General features: G+C 57.5%; 1 protein-coding gene across 1 annotated transcript in view; it reads right to left on the bottom strand.

The window, feature by feature from the left end:
- Positions 1-918: 918 nt before the first annotated feature.
- Positions 919-16,310, bottom strand: part of LRP6 (LDL receptor related protein 6) — a 48,401-nt gene continuing 33,009 nt past the window's right edge. The window contains exons 9-23 of the mRNA XM_069762864.1: positions 15,943-16,232; positions 15,585-15,811; positions 14,016-14,200; positions 12,174-12,500; positions 11,904-12,103; positions 11,612-11,823; positions 11,338-11,528; positions 11,045-11,254; positions 10,846-10,971; positions 10,533-10,769; positions 10,334-10,444; positions 10,018-10,248; positions 9,628-9,764; positions 6,837-6,934; positions 919-4,130 (exon numbers count right to left, since the gene is read on the bottom strand). Coding sequence (XP_069618965.1) covers positions 3,848-4,130; positions 6,837-6,934; positions 9,628-9,764; positions 10,018-10,248; positions 10,334-10,444; positions 10,533-10,769; positions 10,846-10,971; positions 11,045-11,254; positions 11,338-11,528; positions 11,612-11,823; positions 11,904-12,103; positions 12,174-12,500; positions 14,016-14,200; positions 15,585-15,811; positions 15,943-16,232 — 3,065 coding nt within the window. The 3' untranslated portion in view covers positions 919-3,847. The remainder of the gene's footprint in view (positions 4,131-6,836; positions 6,935-9,627; positions 9,765-10,017; positions 10,249-10,333; positions 10,445-10,532; positions 10,770-10,845; positions 10,972-11,044; positions 11,255-11,337; positions 11,529-11,611; positions 11,824-11,903; positions 12,104-12,173; positions 12,501-14,015; positions 14,201-15,584; positions 15,812-15,942; positions 16,233-16,310) is intronic.

Genomic DNA, 16,310 nt, shown 5'->3' on the forward strand with positions numbered 1-16,310 from the left:
TCTGTACCGCCCTCTACCTATCCTGCACTATATGTTCTGTACCGCCCTCTACCTATCCTGCACTATATGTTCTGTACCGCCCTCTACCTATCCTGCACTATATGTTCTGTACCGCCCTCTACCTATCCTGCACTATATGTTCTGTACCGCCCTCTACCTATCCTGCACTATATGTTCTGTACCGCCCTCTACCTATCCTGCACTATATGTTCTGTACCGCCCTCTACCTATCCTGCACTATATGTTCTGTACCGCCCTCTACCTATCCTGCACTATATGTTCTGTACCGCCCTCTACCTATCCTGCACTATATGTTCTGTACCACCCTCTACCTTATCCTGCACTATATGTTCTGTACCACCCTCTACCTTATCCTGCACTATATGTTCTGTACCGCCCTCTACCTATCCTGCACTATATGTTCTGTACCGCCCTCTACCTATCCTGCACTATATGTTCTGTACCGCCCTCCACCTGCACTATATGTTCTATACCTATCCTGCACTATATGTTCTGTACCGCCCTCTACCTTATCCTGCACTATATGTTCTGTACCGCCCTCTACCTATCCTGCACTATATGTTCTGTACCGCCCTCCACCTGCACTATATGTTCTCTACCTATCCTGCACTATATGTTCTGTACCGCCCTCTACCTTATCCTGCACTATATGTTCTGTACCGCCCTCTACCTTATCCTGCACTATATGTTCTGTACCGCCCTCCACCTGCAGTATGCACTGTACAGCCTACCCTCTGTATTGCTCCACCTGTCCGATAGTGCCCTCTCCAGGCGCCGACCTGCTCTCCCTGCCCCAGGACGAGTGGCCCCTGCAGACATCGGGTCGGGGGGAATCATTTCCACGATTCGGAGCCTCCAGTGATCATTCACGTCGCCCGGATAATAATAACGGAGACGTTTCAGTTTTGAGCTTTAGTTTTATTATAAAAATTAACTCTGTTACAGCTCGGCGTACAGTAATGGCGGCTCTGTATACAGGCCGCCGCTGATGTATTATACACAGCGTACAAAGTCAGGCTCATAGATACAAAACAAAAAATAATTAATAAAACACATTAAAGAAGAACTGTTGTATGAGCGCGCGGCGCGGACCAAATGTTGGCCAATATCATCAATCCTCCATACGTCCTCGTGCAGATCTGTCGTACCAGCGGCAGCAAAAAACAAGTCAGCGGTAACATTAGGGACAGAGATACCGAGACGGCGGGACCCCCGTAATCACATCCATCCTCTGTGCCGGCTGAGACATGGCGAGACCCCCGTAATCACACCCAAGTCATGCCCCTCCTCTGTGCTGGCTGAGACATGGAGAGACCCCTATAATCACACCTGAGTCATGCCCCTCCTCTGTGCCGGACATGGCGAGACCCCCATCCTCACATCCAACTCATTCCCCTCCTCTGTGCCAGCTGAGACATAGGGAGACCCCCATAATCACACCCGAGTCATGCCCCTCCTCTGTGCCGGCTGAGACACGGCGAGACCCCCGTAATCACACCCAAGTCATGCCCCTCCTCTGTGCCAGCTGAGACATGGTGAGACCCCCATAATCACACCCAAGTCATGCCCCTCCTCTGTGCCAGCTGAGACATGGCGAGACCCCCATAATCACACCCGAGTCATGCCCCTCCTCTGTGCCAGCTGAGACATGGCGAGACCCCCATAATCACACCCAAGTTATGCCCCTCCTCTGTGCCAGCTGAGACATAGGGAGACCCCCATAATCACACCCGAGTCATGCCCCTCCTCTGTGCCAGCTGAGACATGGCGAGACCCCCATAATCACACCCGAGTCATGCCCCTCCTCTGTGCCGGCTGAGACATAGGGAGACCCCCATAATCACACCCGAGTCATGCCCCTCCTCTGTGCCAGCTGAGACATAGGGAGACCCCCATAATCACACCCGAGTCATGCCCCTCCTCTGTGCCAGCTGAGACATGGCGAGACCCCCATAATCACACCCGAGTCATGCCCCTCCTCTGTGCCAGCTGAGACATAGGGAGACCCCCATAATCACACCCGAGTCATGCCCCTCCTCTGTGCCAGCTGAGACATGGCGAGACCCCCATAATCACACCCAAGTTATGCCCCTCCTCTGTGCCAGCTGAGACATAGGGAGACCCCCATAATCACACCCGAGTCATGCCCCTCCTCTGTGCCAGCTGAGACATGGCGAGACCCCCATAATCACACCCAAGTTATGCCCCTCCTCTGTGCCAGCTGAGACATAGGGAGACCCCCATAATCACACCCGAGTCATGCCCCTCCTCTGTGCCGGACATGGCGAGACCCCCCATCCTCACATCCAACTCATGCCCCTCCTCTGTGCCGGCTGAGACCCCCTTTCCCACACATAAGTAGTGCCCTTCCTCTGTGACAGACACGGCGAGACCCCCATCCTGGCACCCGAGTCATGCCTCTCCTCTGTGCCGCTTTGTGTCAGGCTTTGGTCACTGCAGACTTGATTGGTCCCAATGGGGCTGACAACGAGCGGGCGGCCATTACATACGGGACCCTGCACCGCAAACGGGGGCAACCGACATTTGATTTTCCTCCACAAACAGCACCACACCTGGCTGAGAGTGGTACTGCAGCTCCGCACTTCATCACAGCACCCACCAGGGGGCAGAAGTGGCACTGTCAAAAAAATAAAGTAAAAAAAAGGGGGTCCTCTGTCCATGAGTGATTAACGCCCGGTTTCCCAGCCAGTCCCACTGCTCCCTCTAAACCACTTGTCCTTTCCGCCATTTTCTGCTGCAGCGGCATCCGCTGAGAACAAATCCGCCATAGTGGTGAGTGTGCGTACTGCACGGACATACATGTCTATATACACAGGTATACGGCGAGTACAAAACGTTACATGGTCATAAATACAGTCCATTATCTACATCGTATAAAAAAAAAAACACTGAACATTCGCAGCTTTCGTAAAATAGAAACCTCTGGAACTCTGCAGCTCCCGGAGGACGCAGCCGCCGCAACAGACGATGGGGGCGACGAGACAACCTTTGGCTTAAAAATTAAACATTTGCAACTTCAGGTCCACCCCCCGCTTAATGGATTAGTGGTTTAGCCCGGCGCTCATCTCTAGTATCAGATTAGTGGTGAATGAGCAGGAGAGGAAGGAACCATCGCACAGCAGGGGGGTGATAGGACAGCATTATAACAGGGCGGCTACACACCGCATCACTGCTACAGGTTTTACAACTACAACTTCCAGCATGTCCTGGATCTGAGGAACTACAGATTGGAGGAACAGATTCCAAGTTAGGTAAACCGTGTAGCCTAAAATAAGGCATCAGTGGAGTTCCCCTTTAATTCTTAAAGGTATATTACATAAAAAAAAAAAAAGTAAAAAAAAAATTCTGACAAACTGTAAATAACATATAAAGTTACTCTCATAGGGGGTTAATCCTTAAAGTGACCCCCAGGTCCAGTCGGCCGTTTTCTTTTACAGCTTGGAATTATTTTTTTTTGGCGTTAATCTCTGGCGCGGCGCCTCCTCGGCAGCGGATTAAGGCATTGTGTTTGTTCTGTCTGCAAAAATAGATAATTCTATATATTTATATATTTGTACAATATACGCGGAGGAGGGGAATCTTTTATACAAAAGCTTAGATGTCTGATGAAAGGGTCGGGGGGCCGCACGTTCACGCCATTAACGGCGCGGCCAGGAGGAGCTAAGAAAATATATAAATATCCATCTCTATGTACACGGGTCTGTCCCGGCCTCCCCTCCCCCGCTGCACGGGAACAAAAAATACAAAATCTGTACATGAAATTAGAACCATTGAGGGTCCGCAGGGTCTATACAGGGCGGGGGGCTCAGGAGGAGTCCGTGCAGGGCGAGGGGGGCGGCGGGTACAGATGATGGGAGTAGCTGCGCTCCGTGTACGGCGACGGAGGACAACTCTCCTCAGCGGACAGGTACTGGCTCCGTGGTGTCGGCGGAGGGGGCACCGGCTCGGAGTCGTAGTTCAGGTCGCTGGTGTAGTCCTTGGTGGTGGTGGACGTCAGCCGGTGACTGGGGGTGTAGTCGCTGTCGCACACATCCGTGCTGCACGGCGTGGTGGGAGGCGCAAAGTGGCGGTAGCTGTACGGTCTGTAACTGCGGGAGAAAAGACAGTGACGGATCAGACGCGGTAATATCGGACTGCGGGCAGTGACGGATCAGACACGACAATATCGGACTGCGGTCAGTGACGGATCAGACGCAGTAATATCGGACTGCGGTCAGTGACGGATCAGACGCGACAATATCGGACTGCGGGCAGTGACGGATCAGACGCGACAATATCGGACTGCGGTCAGTGACGGATCAGACGCGACAATATCGGACTGAGGGCAGTGACGGATCAGACGCGGTAATATCGGACTGCGGTCAGTGACGGATCAGACGCGGCAATATCGGACTGCGGTCAGTGACTGATCAGACGCGGTAATATCGGACTGCGGTCAGTGACGGATCAGACGCGACAATATCGGACTGCGGTCAGTGACGGATCAGACGCGGTAATATCGGACTGCGGGCAGTGACGGATCAGACGCGACAATATCGGACTGCGGTCAGTGACGGATCAGACGCGGTAATATCGGACTGCGGTCAGTGACGGATCAGACGCGGTAATATCGGACTGCGGGCAGTGACGGATCAGACGCGGTAATATCGGACTGCGGTCAGTGACGGATCAGACGCGACAATATCGGACTGCGGTCAGTGACGGATCAGACGCGACAATATCGGACTGCGGGCAGTGACGGATCAGACGCGACAATATCGGACTGCGGGCAGTGACGGATCAGACGCGACAATATCGGACTGCGGGCAGTGACGGATCAGACGCGACAATATCGGACTGCGGTCAGTGACGGATCAGACGCGGCAATATCGGACTGCGGTCAGTGACTGATCAGACGCGGTAATATCGGACTGCGGTCAGTGACGGATCAGACGCGGTAATATCGGACTGCGGTCAGTGACGGATCAGACGCGGTAATATCGGACTGCGGTCAGTGACGGATCAGACGCGGTAATATCGGACTGCGGTCAGTGACTGATCAGACGCGGCAATATCGGACTGCGGTCAGTGACGGATCAGACGCGGTAATATCGGACTGCGGTCAGTGACGGATCAGACGCGGCAATATCGGACTGCGGTCAGTGACTGATCAGACGCGGTAATATCGGACTCCGGGAAGTGACGGATCAGACGCGGTAATATCGGACTGCGGTCAGTGACGGATCAGACGCGGTAATATCGGACTGCGGTCAGTGACTGATCAGACGCGGCAATATCGGACTGCGGTCAGTGACGGATCAGACGCGGTAATATCGGACTGCGGTCAGTGACGGATCAGACGCGGTAATATCGGACTGCGGTCAGTGACGGATCAGACGCGACAATATCGGACTGCGGTCAGTGACGGATCAGACGCGGTAACATCGGACTGCGGTCAGTGACGGATCAGACGCGGTAATATCGGACTGCGGGCAGTGACGGATCAGACGCGGTAATATCGGACTGCGGTCAGTGACGGATCAGACGCGGTAATATCAGACTGCGGTCAGTGACGGATCAGACGCGGCAATATCGGACTGCGGTCAGTGACGGATCAGACGCGGTAATATCGGACTGCGGTCAGTGACGGATCAGACGCGGTAATATCGGACTGCGGGCAGTGACGGATCAGACGCGGGAATATCGGACTGCGGGCAGTGACGGATCAGACGCGGTAATATCGGACTGCGGTCAGTGACTGATCAGACGCGGCAATATCGGACTGCGGTCAGTGACTGATCAGACGCGACAATATCGGACTGCGGTCAGTGACGGATCAGACGTGGGAATATCGGACTGCGGTCAGTGACGGATCAGACACGGTAATATAGGACTGCGGGCAGTGACGGATCAGACGCGGGAATATCGGACTGCGGGCAGTGACGGATCAGACGCGGGAATATCGGACTGCGGGCAGTGACGGATCAGACGCGGTAATATCGGACTGCGGTCAGTGAACAGAAACCTTCATACTCTATGCAGCAAAGCACGCTGCTCTGCCAGAACGGCGCCCCCACCTGACCATGTGCTGCGAGTGGCGCTGCGGCTCATTTCCATCAGCTGCAATACCAGAAACGACCAGCGGCCTGGAGGTGGCGCCGTATCTGAAATGTTAACACAGCTGAGAATTCGTGACAATGCATCAATAGCGTGTTTATGATAATGTATCAGTTGTAAGCCGGCTCCTCCGGCTGTGATACATTTGTAACAAATCTGCAGCTTTGAGAAAGGCTTTACCGGAATTCCTATATTCAATGACAGCAAGCAGAGATCTCGATGTAGGCGTCTCCGGAGTAAAGTCCCGGCACAGAGGGAGCCGGACGCCATGTCAGCCCCCTCACCTGTGCGAGCCCCCTCACCTGTGCGAGCCCCCTCACCTGTATGAGCCCCCTCACCTGCGCGAGCCCCCTCACCTGCTCGAGCCCCCTCACCTGCTCGAGCCCCCTCACCTGCGCGAGCCCCCTCACCTTTGCGAGCCCCCTCACCTGTACGAGCCCCCTCACCTGTGCGAGCCCCCTCACCTTTGCGAGCCCCCTCACCTGTACGAGCCCCCTCACCTGTGCGAGCCCCCTCACCTGTGCGAGCCCCCTTACCTGTACGAGCCCCCTCACCTGCGCGAGCCCCCTTACCTGTGCAAGCCCCCTCACCTGTGCGAGCCCCCTCACCTGTGCGAGCCCCCTTACCTGTACGAGCCCCCTCACCTGCGCGAGCCCCCTTACCTGTGCGAGCCCCCTTACCTGCGCGAGCCCCCTTACCTGTACGAGCGGTGTGTGGACGGGCTGTTGGAGGAATAGCCGAACTCCAGGGTGTAGTGCGACCGTTCCGTGGCCGGGGAGGGCGGAGGGTTCAGGATCTGTGACGGGGGAAGGGAGGACGTCAGTGAGAAGCCTCCGCGACAAGTCTCCCACACCCGGCGGCGTCCCACTACATACACCACGTACATCTCACAGCTGAGGGTCTGCTACAATGCCAGGATCACAGGATTCTGGCTGCACAGATACATATTTTCGTTTCTGAATTTTTCCTCCTTTTCTTCCAAGAGCCATAACTTTTTTATTTTTCATCTCCCGCAGCCATACGGGGGCTTACTATATGGAGGACGGGGGGGCTTACTATATGGAGGACGGGGGGGCTTACTATATGGAGGACGGGGGGGGGGCTTACTATATGGAGGACGGGGGGGGGGGGCTTACTATATGGAGGACGGGGGGGATACTATATGGAGGACGGGGGGCTTACTATATGGAGGACGGGGGGCTTACTATATGGAGGACGGGGGGCTTACTATATGGAGGACGGGGGGCTTACTATATGGAGGACGGGGGGGGCTTACTATATGGAGGACGGGGGGGGCTTACTATATGGAGGACGGGGGGGCTTACTATATGGAGGACGGGGGGCTTACTATATGGAGGACGGGGGGCTTACTATATGGAGGACGGGGGGGGCTTACTATATGGAGGACGGGGGGGGCTTACTATATGGAGGACGGGGGGCTTACTATATGGAGGACGGGGGCTTACTATATGGAGGACGGGGGCTTACTATATGGAGGACGGAGGCTTACTATATGGAGGACAGGGGGCTTACTATATGGAGGACGGGGGCTTACTATATGGAGGACGGGGGGGCTTACTATATGGAGGACGGGGGCTTACTATATGGAGGACGGGGGGCTTACTATATGGAGGACGGGGGGGCTTACTATATGGAGGACGGGGGCTTACTATATGGAGGACGGGGGCTTACTATATGGAGGACGGGGGGCTTACTATATGGAGGACGGGGGGCTTACTATATGGAGGACGGGGGGCTTACTATATGGAGGACGGGGGGCTTACTATATGGAGGACGGGGGGCTTACTATATGGAGGACGGGGGCTTACTATATGGAGGACGGGGGGCTTACTATATGGAGAACGGCGGGCTTACTATATGGAGGACGGGGGGCTTACTATATGGAGGACGGGGGGCTTACTATATGGAGGACGGGGGGCTTACTATATGGAGGACGGGGGCTTACTATATGGAGGACGGGGGGCTTACTATATGGAGGACGGGGGGGATTACTATATGGAGGACGGGGGGGATTACTATATGGAGGACGGGGGGGGATTACTATATGGAGGACGGGGGGCTTACTATATGGAGGACGGGGGCTTACTATATGGAGGACGGGGGGGGGCTTACTATATGGAGGACGGGGGGGGGCTTACTATATGGAGGACGGGGGGCTTACTATATGGAGGACGGGGGGCTTACTATATGGAGGACGGGGGGCTTACTATATGGAGGACGGGGGGCTTACTATATGGAGGACGGGGGGCTTACTATATGGAGGACGGGGGGGGGGCTTACTATATGGAGGAGGGGGGCTTACTATATGGAGGACGGGGGGCTTACTATATGGAGGACGGGGGGGATTACTATATGGAGGACGGGGGCTTACTATATGGAGGACGGGGGATTACTATATGGAGGACGGGGGGGATTACTATATGGAGGACGGGGGCTTACTATATGGAGGACGGGGGGGATTACTATATGGAGGACGGGGGGGATTACTATATGGAGGACGGGGGGGGATTACTATATGGAGGACGGGGGGCTTACTATATGGAGGACGGGGGGGATTACTATATGGAGGACGGGGGGGATTACTATATGGAGGACGGGGGGCTTACTATATGGAGGACGGGGGGGATTACTATATGGAGGACGGGGGGGGCTTACTATATGGAGGACGGGGGGCTTACTATATGGAGGACGGGGGGCTTACTATATGGAGGACGGGGGGCTTACTATATGGAGGACGGGGGGCTTACTATATGGAGGACGGGGGCTTACTATATGGAGGACGGGGGCTTACTATATGGAGGACGGGGGCTTACTATATGGAGGACGGGGGGGATTACTATATGGAGGACGGGGGCTTACTATATGGAGGACGGGGGGCTTACTATATGGAGGACGGGGGCTTACTATATGGAGGACGGGGGCTTACTATATGGAGGACGGGGGGATTACTATATGGAGGACGGGGGCTTACTATATGGAGGACGGGGGGCTTACTATATGGAGGACGGGGGCTTACTATATGGAGGACGGGGGCTTACTATATGGAGGACGGGGGGCTTACTATATGGAGGACGGGGGGGCTTACTATATGGAGGACGGGGGGCTTACTATATGGAGGACGGGGGGCTTACTATATGGAGGACGGGGGGCTTACTATATGGAGGAGGGGGGCTTACTATATGGAGGACAGGGGGCTTACTATATGGAGAACGGGGGGCTTACTATATGGAGGACGAGTTGTAATTTTTTAATGACACCATTGAGGTTATCATATGATGTAATGGGGGAAAAAAAAAGTGGGAAAAAAAGCCACCCGTCTTCGATCCCGGGTGTTCGTATAAGACCCCTGAGTGCACCCCCAGTCATCAGGTCCGGGGACCCCCCAAGCTCCTGGCCAGTGAATAAAGGCCGGTGATGAATGGGGCTGCAGTCTCCTGAAGGTGCCGGGGAGACAGATTCGAGACTCACCGGTGGGAAGTAAGTTCCTTTGGTGCTGGAGGAGCTGCTGGACGAGGCCCCGGTAACGTGAGCGCGGTCATACGGTGGTCCGCTGCTCCCACCCATGATGCTGAGGGAGCTGATCACAGATTTCCCACGGGACATTCCTGCAGAAAGACCCCGGAAATATTAACTACACCTGGAGGGGACGTGGTTAAAAGCCCAGACCGGCAGCAGGAAACCCCATCCCCCTCCGTACAATGGACACCCACATGTAACGGAATACGGGCCACATCCTGGCCCTCGGGGAGGGCGCTTACAGGATGGCGGCTGCTCCGTGTAGTGCAGGACGTAACCTCCTATGTGGGGTATAAGGCACCAACACTTACACGGACAGTGCGGGTAGATGGCGGCACTCACCTGGCAGGGAGCTGGTCAGCGAGCTCGGGTGCGGCACGTAGCCCAGCGGCACAGAGGCCGGACCGTGCACCACGTAGTCGTTCGCCATGGTCTCAACGTCGCCCTTCATACGGGGGCACAGGACCCTGTGGCACACAAAGTACACCCCTCCGACCAGGAAGACGGTGAGGACGACGCCGATGATGGAGCCGATGGTGCTGGTGGAGGGTGGAGACGGCTCCTCGGTGGGATCTGAGGAGGACAACACATGTGAGGAGGAGGGCTGAGCTGCAGCAGATGAAGGCACGAGGGGAAGGGAGCGTCATGGCCGACTTACAGCAGCCCAGTTCATCGGAGCTGTCACTGCAGTCGCGGTTATGGTCGCACCGCCGGTGTTTCCCGATGCACTGACCGCTGCCGCAGTGGAACTGCTCCACCGTGCAGATCTCTGAGGAGAGAGAAAAAAAGACGGCGGCCCATTAAAATCAGCTGCTGCCAAACTACAACTCCCAGCATGCTCCCATCTGGCGGCTCACCGTTGCAGCTCTTCTCGTCGGACTTGTCCTGGCAGTTGGCCTCGCCGTTGCACCGGTAGGAGGAGTCGATGCACTGCCCGCTGGCGCACTGGTACTGGGTGCTGGAGCACTTGGGGCAGTTGTGCTCGTCGCTGTTGTCCATGCACTCCATGAAGCCGTCGCAGCGCCACTCGGCAGGAATGCAGTCCACCTCTCCGGTGTAGCAGGTGAACTGCTGCGGGGAGCAGGTGGGGGGCTCTGCAGGAGGAAACCACAGAATGAGGAGCGGACAGTCATGACCTGTGTATTCCGGGGGTCTCTGGGGGTCACCCACCTCCGCAGGAGAGCTCATCCAGCAGGAGGACCAGGTGCACGGGGCAGGAGCAGCGCGTGGTGCCGTCTCCCTTCACGATACAGATGTGGCTGCAGCCGCCATTGTCCTGGGCACAGGGGTGCTCCTCTGTAAGAGAGAACGCCATCAGCACACCAGTCCGAGAACAAGCCGCCATATTGTCCGGGACGGCGGCACTCACTGTATTCCTTCACGCTCAGCTCCGTCACCGCGTGGATGTCCGTCAGGAAGGGGATCCGGGCCTGGATTTTGGTGCGCCCCTCGCGGCCCGATTTATCGATGCGCTCGATCATCTGCTGCTGCCGGTCGATCCAGTACAGGTGGTTACCGAACACCGTCAGCCCCACCGGCTGCAGCACGTTGGAGTCCTCCAGAACGATGCGGTTCCCGCCTGTCACACCGGAAACACACAACCGTTAATCCAGAAACTGCGCACAGCTCGCTTTAAGAGCGATCACATGCGCCAACACTTACCGGACAGGTCGCTGCTCTCGATCCGCCGCAGGTCAGAGTCGGCCCAGAACAACTTCCCCATCTTATTATCCAGAGCGAGTGCGATGGGTTTACTGAGGCCGGTGAAGAAGAGGACCTCGCGCTCAGTCCCATCCAGAGCCGCCCGCTCGATTTTGGCCGAGCGCTCCTGCAGGTTGGTGAAATACATGTACCTGTAGCGGCACAAAGACGGCGGCATTGGATCAGTACCGGCCAGGGACCATTATCAGCGAGCACAGCGTCACCGCGCACTCACCCGCGCTCCGGGTTCACCAGGATGGCTCTGGGCCGATCCTGCTCGCCCCTCAGGACAATCCCGACAGCGCGGCCGTCCATGCGGGTGACGTTGATCACGTTGGTCACCTCGCAGGTCCAGTAGATGAAGCGGCTGTAGATGTCGATGCTCATGTCGTACGGCTGCATGTCCAGGTTCTGGTTGGGGTTGTTGTTGGAAACCACGGTGACATTCTGCAAGGAAAAGGTTAACGGGTGAACTCGCCGTGCGCCGATCTGCGAGGGTCTGCGGCGGGTCGCGTGCCGCCAATCACCTGCGTGCCGTCTTCCAGGGATCTGCGGATGCTCTGACGGGAGTCGATCCAGTACAGGTGCTTCTCCACGGGGTCGTAGTCTATGGCGCGCGCGTTGCGCAGGTTGTGGATGGGGAGGATGATGTCCGGACTCTGCTGCTCGTCGATCACCATCCGGTTAATGGCGTTTTTCTGACTGAAGAGCAGGAAGGCGCTGGGAGCTGAGAGCGAGGATCGGACATTAGTACGGTGCACGGACCACTACAACCCCCAGGGGGCAGCGCTACTCACCACTACAAGTCTTATTGTCCGCGTTCAGGGAGTAGTGCACCGGGCAGCCGCACGTGTAGCCGCTCACCGGCGTGGCCAGGCACAGGTGGGAGCAGTGGCCATTGCTGGACGCACACTCGTTCCACCCAGACTGCCGGGAGGAATGAAACACCAGGATGTCCATCACGTAGTCCAGGTGGCCCTGGATGATGGTCCGGTTCTGCCCGCTGGTTTTGTTGGCTCTCTCGATGCTTCGGCGGCTCCAGTCCGTCCAGTAGATGAAATCCTGGTACTGGGTGAGACCGAAAGGGTGCGGCAAGTCGTCGGCTATGACCTCCCGGTCTTGCCCTGTGGAGGAGGACAGCTCGTTACACGGCACCAATCTCACTCCCGCCACTCCAGCTCCCCTATAGACATTGCATTATGTGATACTGGCCATAACAATCCCCATCGCTTGTGTCCACAGCTCCTATGCAGAGCAATGCATCTCCAGAAAAACTAATGCAACTTCAATTCCAAGTCTCCTGTATTGTGGCCACATCAGTAATGACCTGCGCGGTCCAGTGTCATTTTATTGTAGCCCAGTAACAATTTCGTTCTGTAAATGCTGAGATCTGAGCAGAGCTGTCATGTCATTGCAGAGTTCATATCACGAATTACCAGTGAACACTCACCGGTGACTGCATCCAGCGACGAGGACACGTTCAGTGGCTGAAATCATGACTGCAGAACTAGTGCACGCTCATTACTGTGATCTGAACCCAGCAATGAAATGATGGCTCTGCTCAAATCACAGTAATGGTGAACGTGAACCAGCTCTGCAGTGGTGACTATATTCAGAGGCGAGGACAGGCCAGTGGCTGAAATCACGACCGCAGCGCTGGTGCACATTCACCAGTAATTAATGTGATCTGAACCCTGCAATGACATGACTGCTCTGCTCACATCACCGTAATTACCAGTGAACATGCACCAGCGCTGCAGTGGTTATTGCGCTCAGAGACAAGGACACGTCAGTGGCTGAAATCACTACCGCAGCGCTGGAACACGATCACTGGCAATTACAGCAACCTGAACCCCGAAATGACATGACGGCTCTGCTCAAATCACAGTAATTACTGGTGAATGTGCACCAGCTCTGCAGTGGTGACTGCATTCAGAGACGAGCACACGCAAGTGGTTGAAATCAAGACCGCAGCGCTGGTGCAACGCGCACCGGTAATTACTGTGATCTGAGAGATGCACCCGCAATGTGACATGACTTGTGCTACATTTTTTTCAATGAGCACGTTACAGCTTAATCCTCCTGTCCTGCGCTGATGCACTGTGACATGACTGCAGCTGAGAGAAGTAGAAGATCAGGACGGGGTTGTTTCTAGCCCAAAACTAAGTGTCTGCTTTCACTGAAATCACGCAGCCGGGAGGAGAGCGGTGCACTGTGGGCAGAGATGGCGGCGTCCCCCAGCGAGGATCAGTTACGTAAAACACTGTGTTAAACATTTCCCCCTGGAGATAAATCCTTTTTAATGCAAATGATCCTGGTGCAGCGAGCCGAGCCTGGCACCGGTCCACCAGCCGCTCGCTTCCTGAACAGGCACGGCGCGGGCAGCCGGCGGCGGCACAGCTGGGAGCCGCTCGTTCACCTGCAGGAACCGCGTTGGCTCCGAGCCCAACACACAAGGTCTCGTGCAGCAGAACGTCATGTCTCCAGTCACATCCAAAGCTGCAGTTATCACTCAGTCTCGACATCATCCCTCAGCATCTCCCAGTGCAGGGATAATCATTTATAAGTCAGCAGAATTTTGATTGCAGCTCTGGGGATGTAACTCCTCCACATGTAAAGTAACGGGAAGGACCACTCACCCAGCATGCTGGAGGACTCGATGAGATTGGTGTCAAGGTCCGTCCAATAAAGCCTCCTCTCCGCGTAGTCAATAGTCAGCCCGTTGGCGCGGCCCACATTGGGCACCAGGGTGATGCGCTCGCTGCCGTCCATAGATGCCCTGTCGATCTTGGGTTTTCCACCCCACTCTGTCCAGTACATAAACCTAGAAAAGGAAATGCTGCATGTTATGGGTACGCAGTGCACCGCAGCAGAGCTGGCGACCAGACCGCCAAGGGGGCCGGCGCGGCGACCAGACCGCCAAGGGGGCCGGCGCGGCGACCAGACCGCCAAGGGGGCCGGCGCGGCGACCAGACCGCCAAGGGGGCCGGCGCGGCGACCAGACCGCCAAGGGGGCCGGCGCGGCGACCAGACCGCCAAGGGGGCCGGCGCGGCGACCAGACCGCCAAGGGGGCCGGCGCGGCGACCAGACCGCCAAGGGGGCCGGCGCGGCGACCAGACCGCCAAGGGGGCCGGCGCGGCGACCAGACCGCCAAGGGGGCCGGCGCGGCGACCAGACCGCCAAGGGGGCCGGCGCGGCGACCAGACCGCCAAGGGGGCCGGCGCGGCGACCAGACCGCCAAGGGGGCCGGCGCGGCGACCAGACCGCCAAGGGGGCCGGCGCGGCGACCAGACCGCCAAGGGGGCCGGCGCGGCGACCAGACCGCCAAGGGGGCCGGCGCGGCGACCAGACCGCCAAGGGGGCCGGCGCGGCGACCAGACCGCCAAGGGGGCCGGCGCGGCGACCAGACCGCCAAGGGGGCCGGCGCGGCGACCAGACCGCCAAGGGGGCCGGCGCGGCGACCAGACCGCCAAGGGGGCCGGCGCGGCGACCAGACCGCCAAGGGGGCCGGCGCGGCGACCAGACCGCCAAGGGGGCCGGCGCGGCGACCAGACCGCCAAGGGGGCCGGCGCGGCGACCAGACCGCCAAGGGGGCCGGCGCGGCGACCAGACCGCCAAGGGGGCCGGCGCGGCGACCAGACCGCCAAGGGGGCCGGCGCGGCGACCAGACCGCCAAGGGGGCCGGCGCGGCGACCAGACCGCCAAGAGGGCCGGCGCGGCGACCAGACCGCCAAGAGGGCCGGCGCGGCGACCAGACCGCCAAGAGGGCCGGCGTGGCGACCAGACCAGCATATAACACCACAATAGATGTAGCCCTTACAGTAGCAGCTCGGAGCCGGTGCCGTGCGTCCGTGTCTGCGTCCAATCTTCTCAGCCCTGACCTACTTTACACGGGAGGGAGAGGCCGGCAGGAGGCTGCTCCCGCTCTCACTAAATGGCCGGATAATATTTCAGGTTTGTAATTATGGATAGCGGGAGGTGAGCGGATACACGTCTCATTGTGTGCGGCTCTGTGCAGCGTAACAAAGGACGGCTGAGCCCCGACTATCAGAAGAATCCGCCAGTTCCTCCTTCCCAGAAAAGAAAACCGATCACTCCTCCAATCTATCAGTGGTGATCGGGGGCAGGGACGGTCGGCCATCAGGGGGCAGCAGAGAGTAAGGGCCGGACACCGGGGGGCCGCGCTGTGGCCATGTGCATTACTCACCCCTCTGCGGGGTCCAGTGCCAGCGCCCGCGGGCTGTCCAGGTCCTTCCACACCAGGATCTGCCGGTGGAGGCCGTCCAGCTTTGACACCTCGATGCGATTGGTGCCGGTGTCGGCCCAGTACAGGTTCTTCCCTAACCAGTCCACCGCCATGCCTTCTGGGTAATCCAATCCGAACTGCACCACGTGCTCCAGAGCGCTGCCGTTCATGAAGGCCCGACTGATCGTCTGCAAGGAAAGAAAAGAAATCAGATCCGAGAATCGGCAACCATAATCGACTCTCCGGTCCCATCACATTCAGAGCTGGACTGACGGCGAGCGCAGCTCTGGAGGTCACTGCAGCATGGGCCGCCTTTTACCTTCAGGCTTATGTCAGTCCAGTAAATCCTGTTGTCGGTCACGTCGAAGTCGAGTGCAGACGCCTCCTTCACCCCGGTCAGCGGGATGGCCACGTTGTTGTTGTTGGTCTCCAGAGAGATGCGGCGAATGTCGGCCCGGCGGGAGAAGAGGAGGAAGGCCTCGGGCACGATGCACGTCTTCATGTCATTGATCAGCTCCAGGCCGATGGGGCAAGCGCAGCGCGGCCCCTGAGGGCGGAAGAGGCAGAGGTGGCTGCAGCCGGCGTTGTTCTCGGCGCATGCGTTTGTCCCTTCAAAATCAATTAAAAAAGTTATTAAAAACATTGGGAGAGATCGGCCATCGCCCGCGCAGGACCGCGGACTACGCT

Source organism: Ranitomeya imitator, chromosome 4 (assembly GCF_032444005.1).
Source record: "Ranitomeya imitator isolate aRanImi1 chromosome 4, aRanImi1.pri, whole genome shotgun sequence".
NCBI classification, from domain to species: Eukaryota; Metazoa; Chordata; class Amphibia; order Anura; family Dendrobatidae; genus Ranitomeya; species Ranitomeya imitator.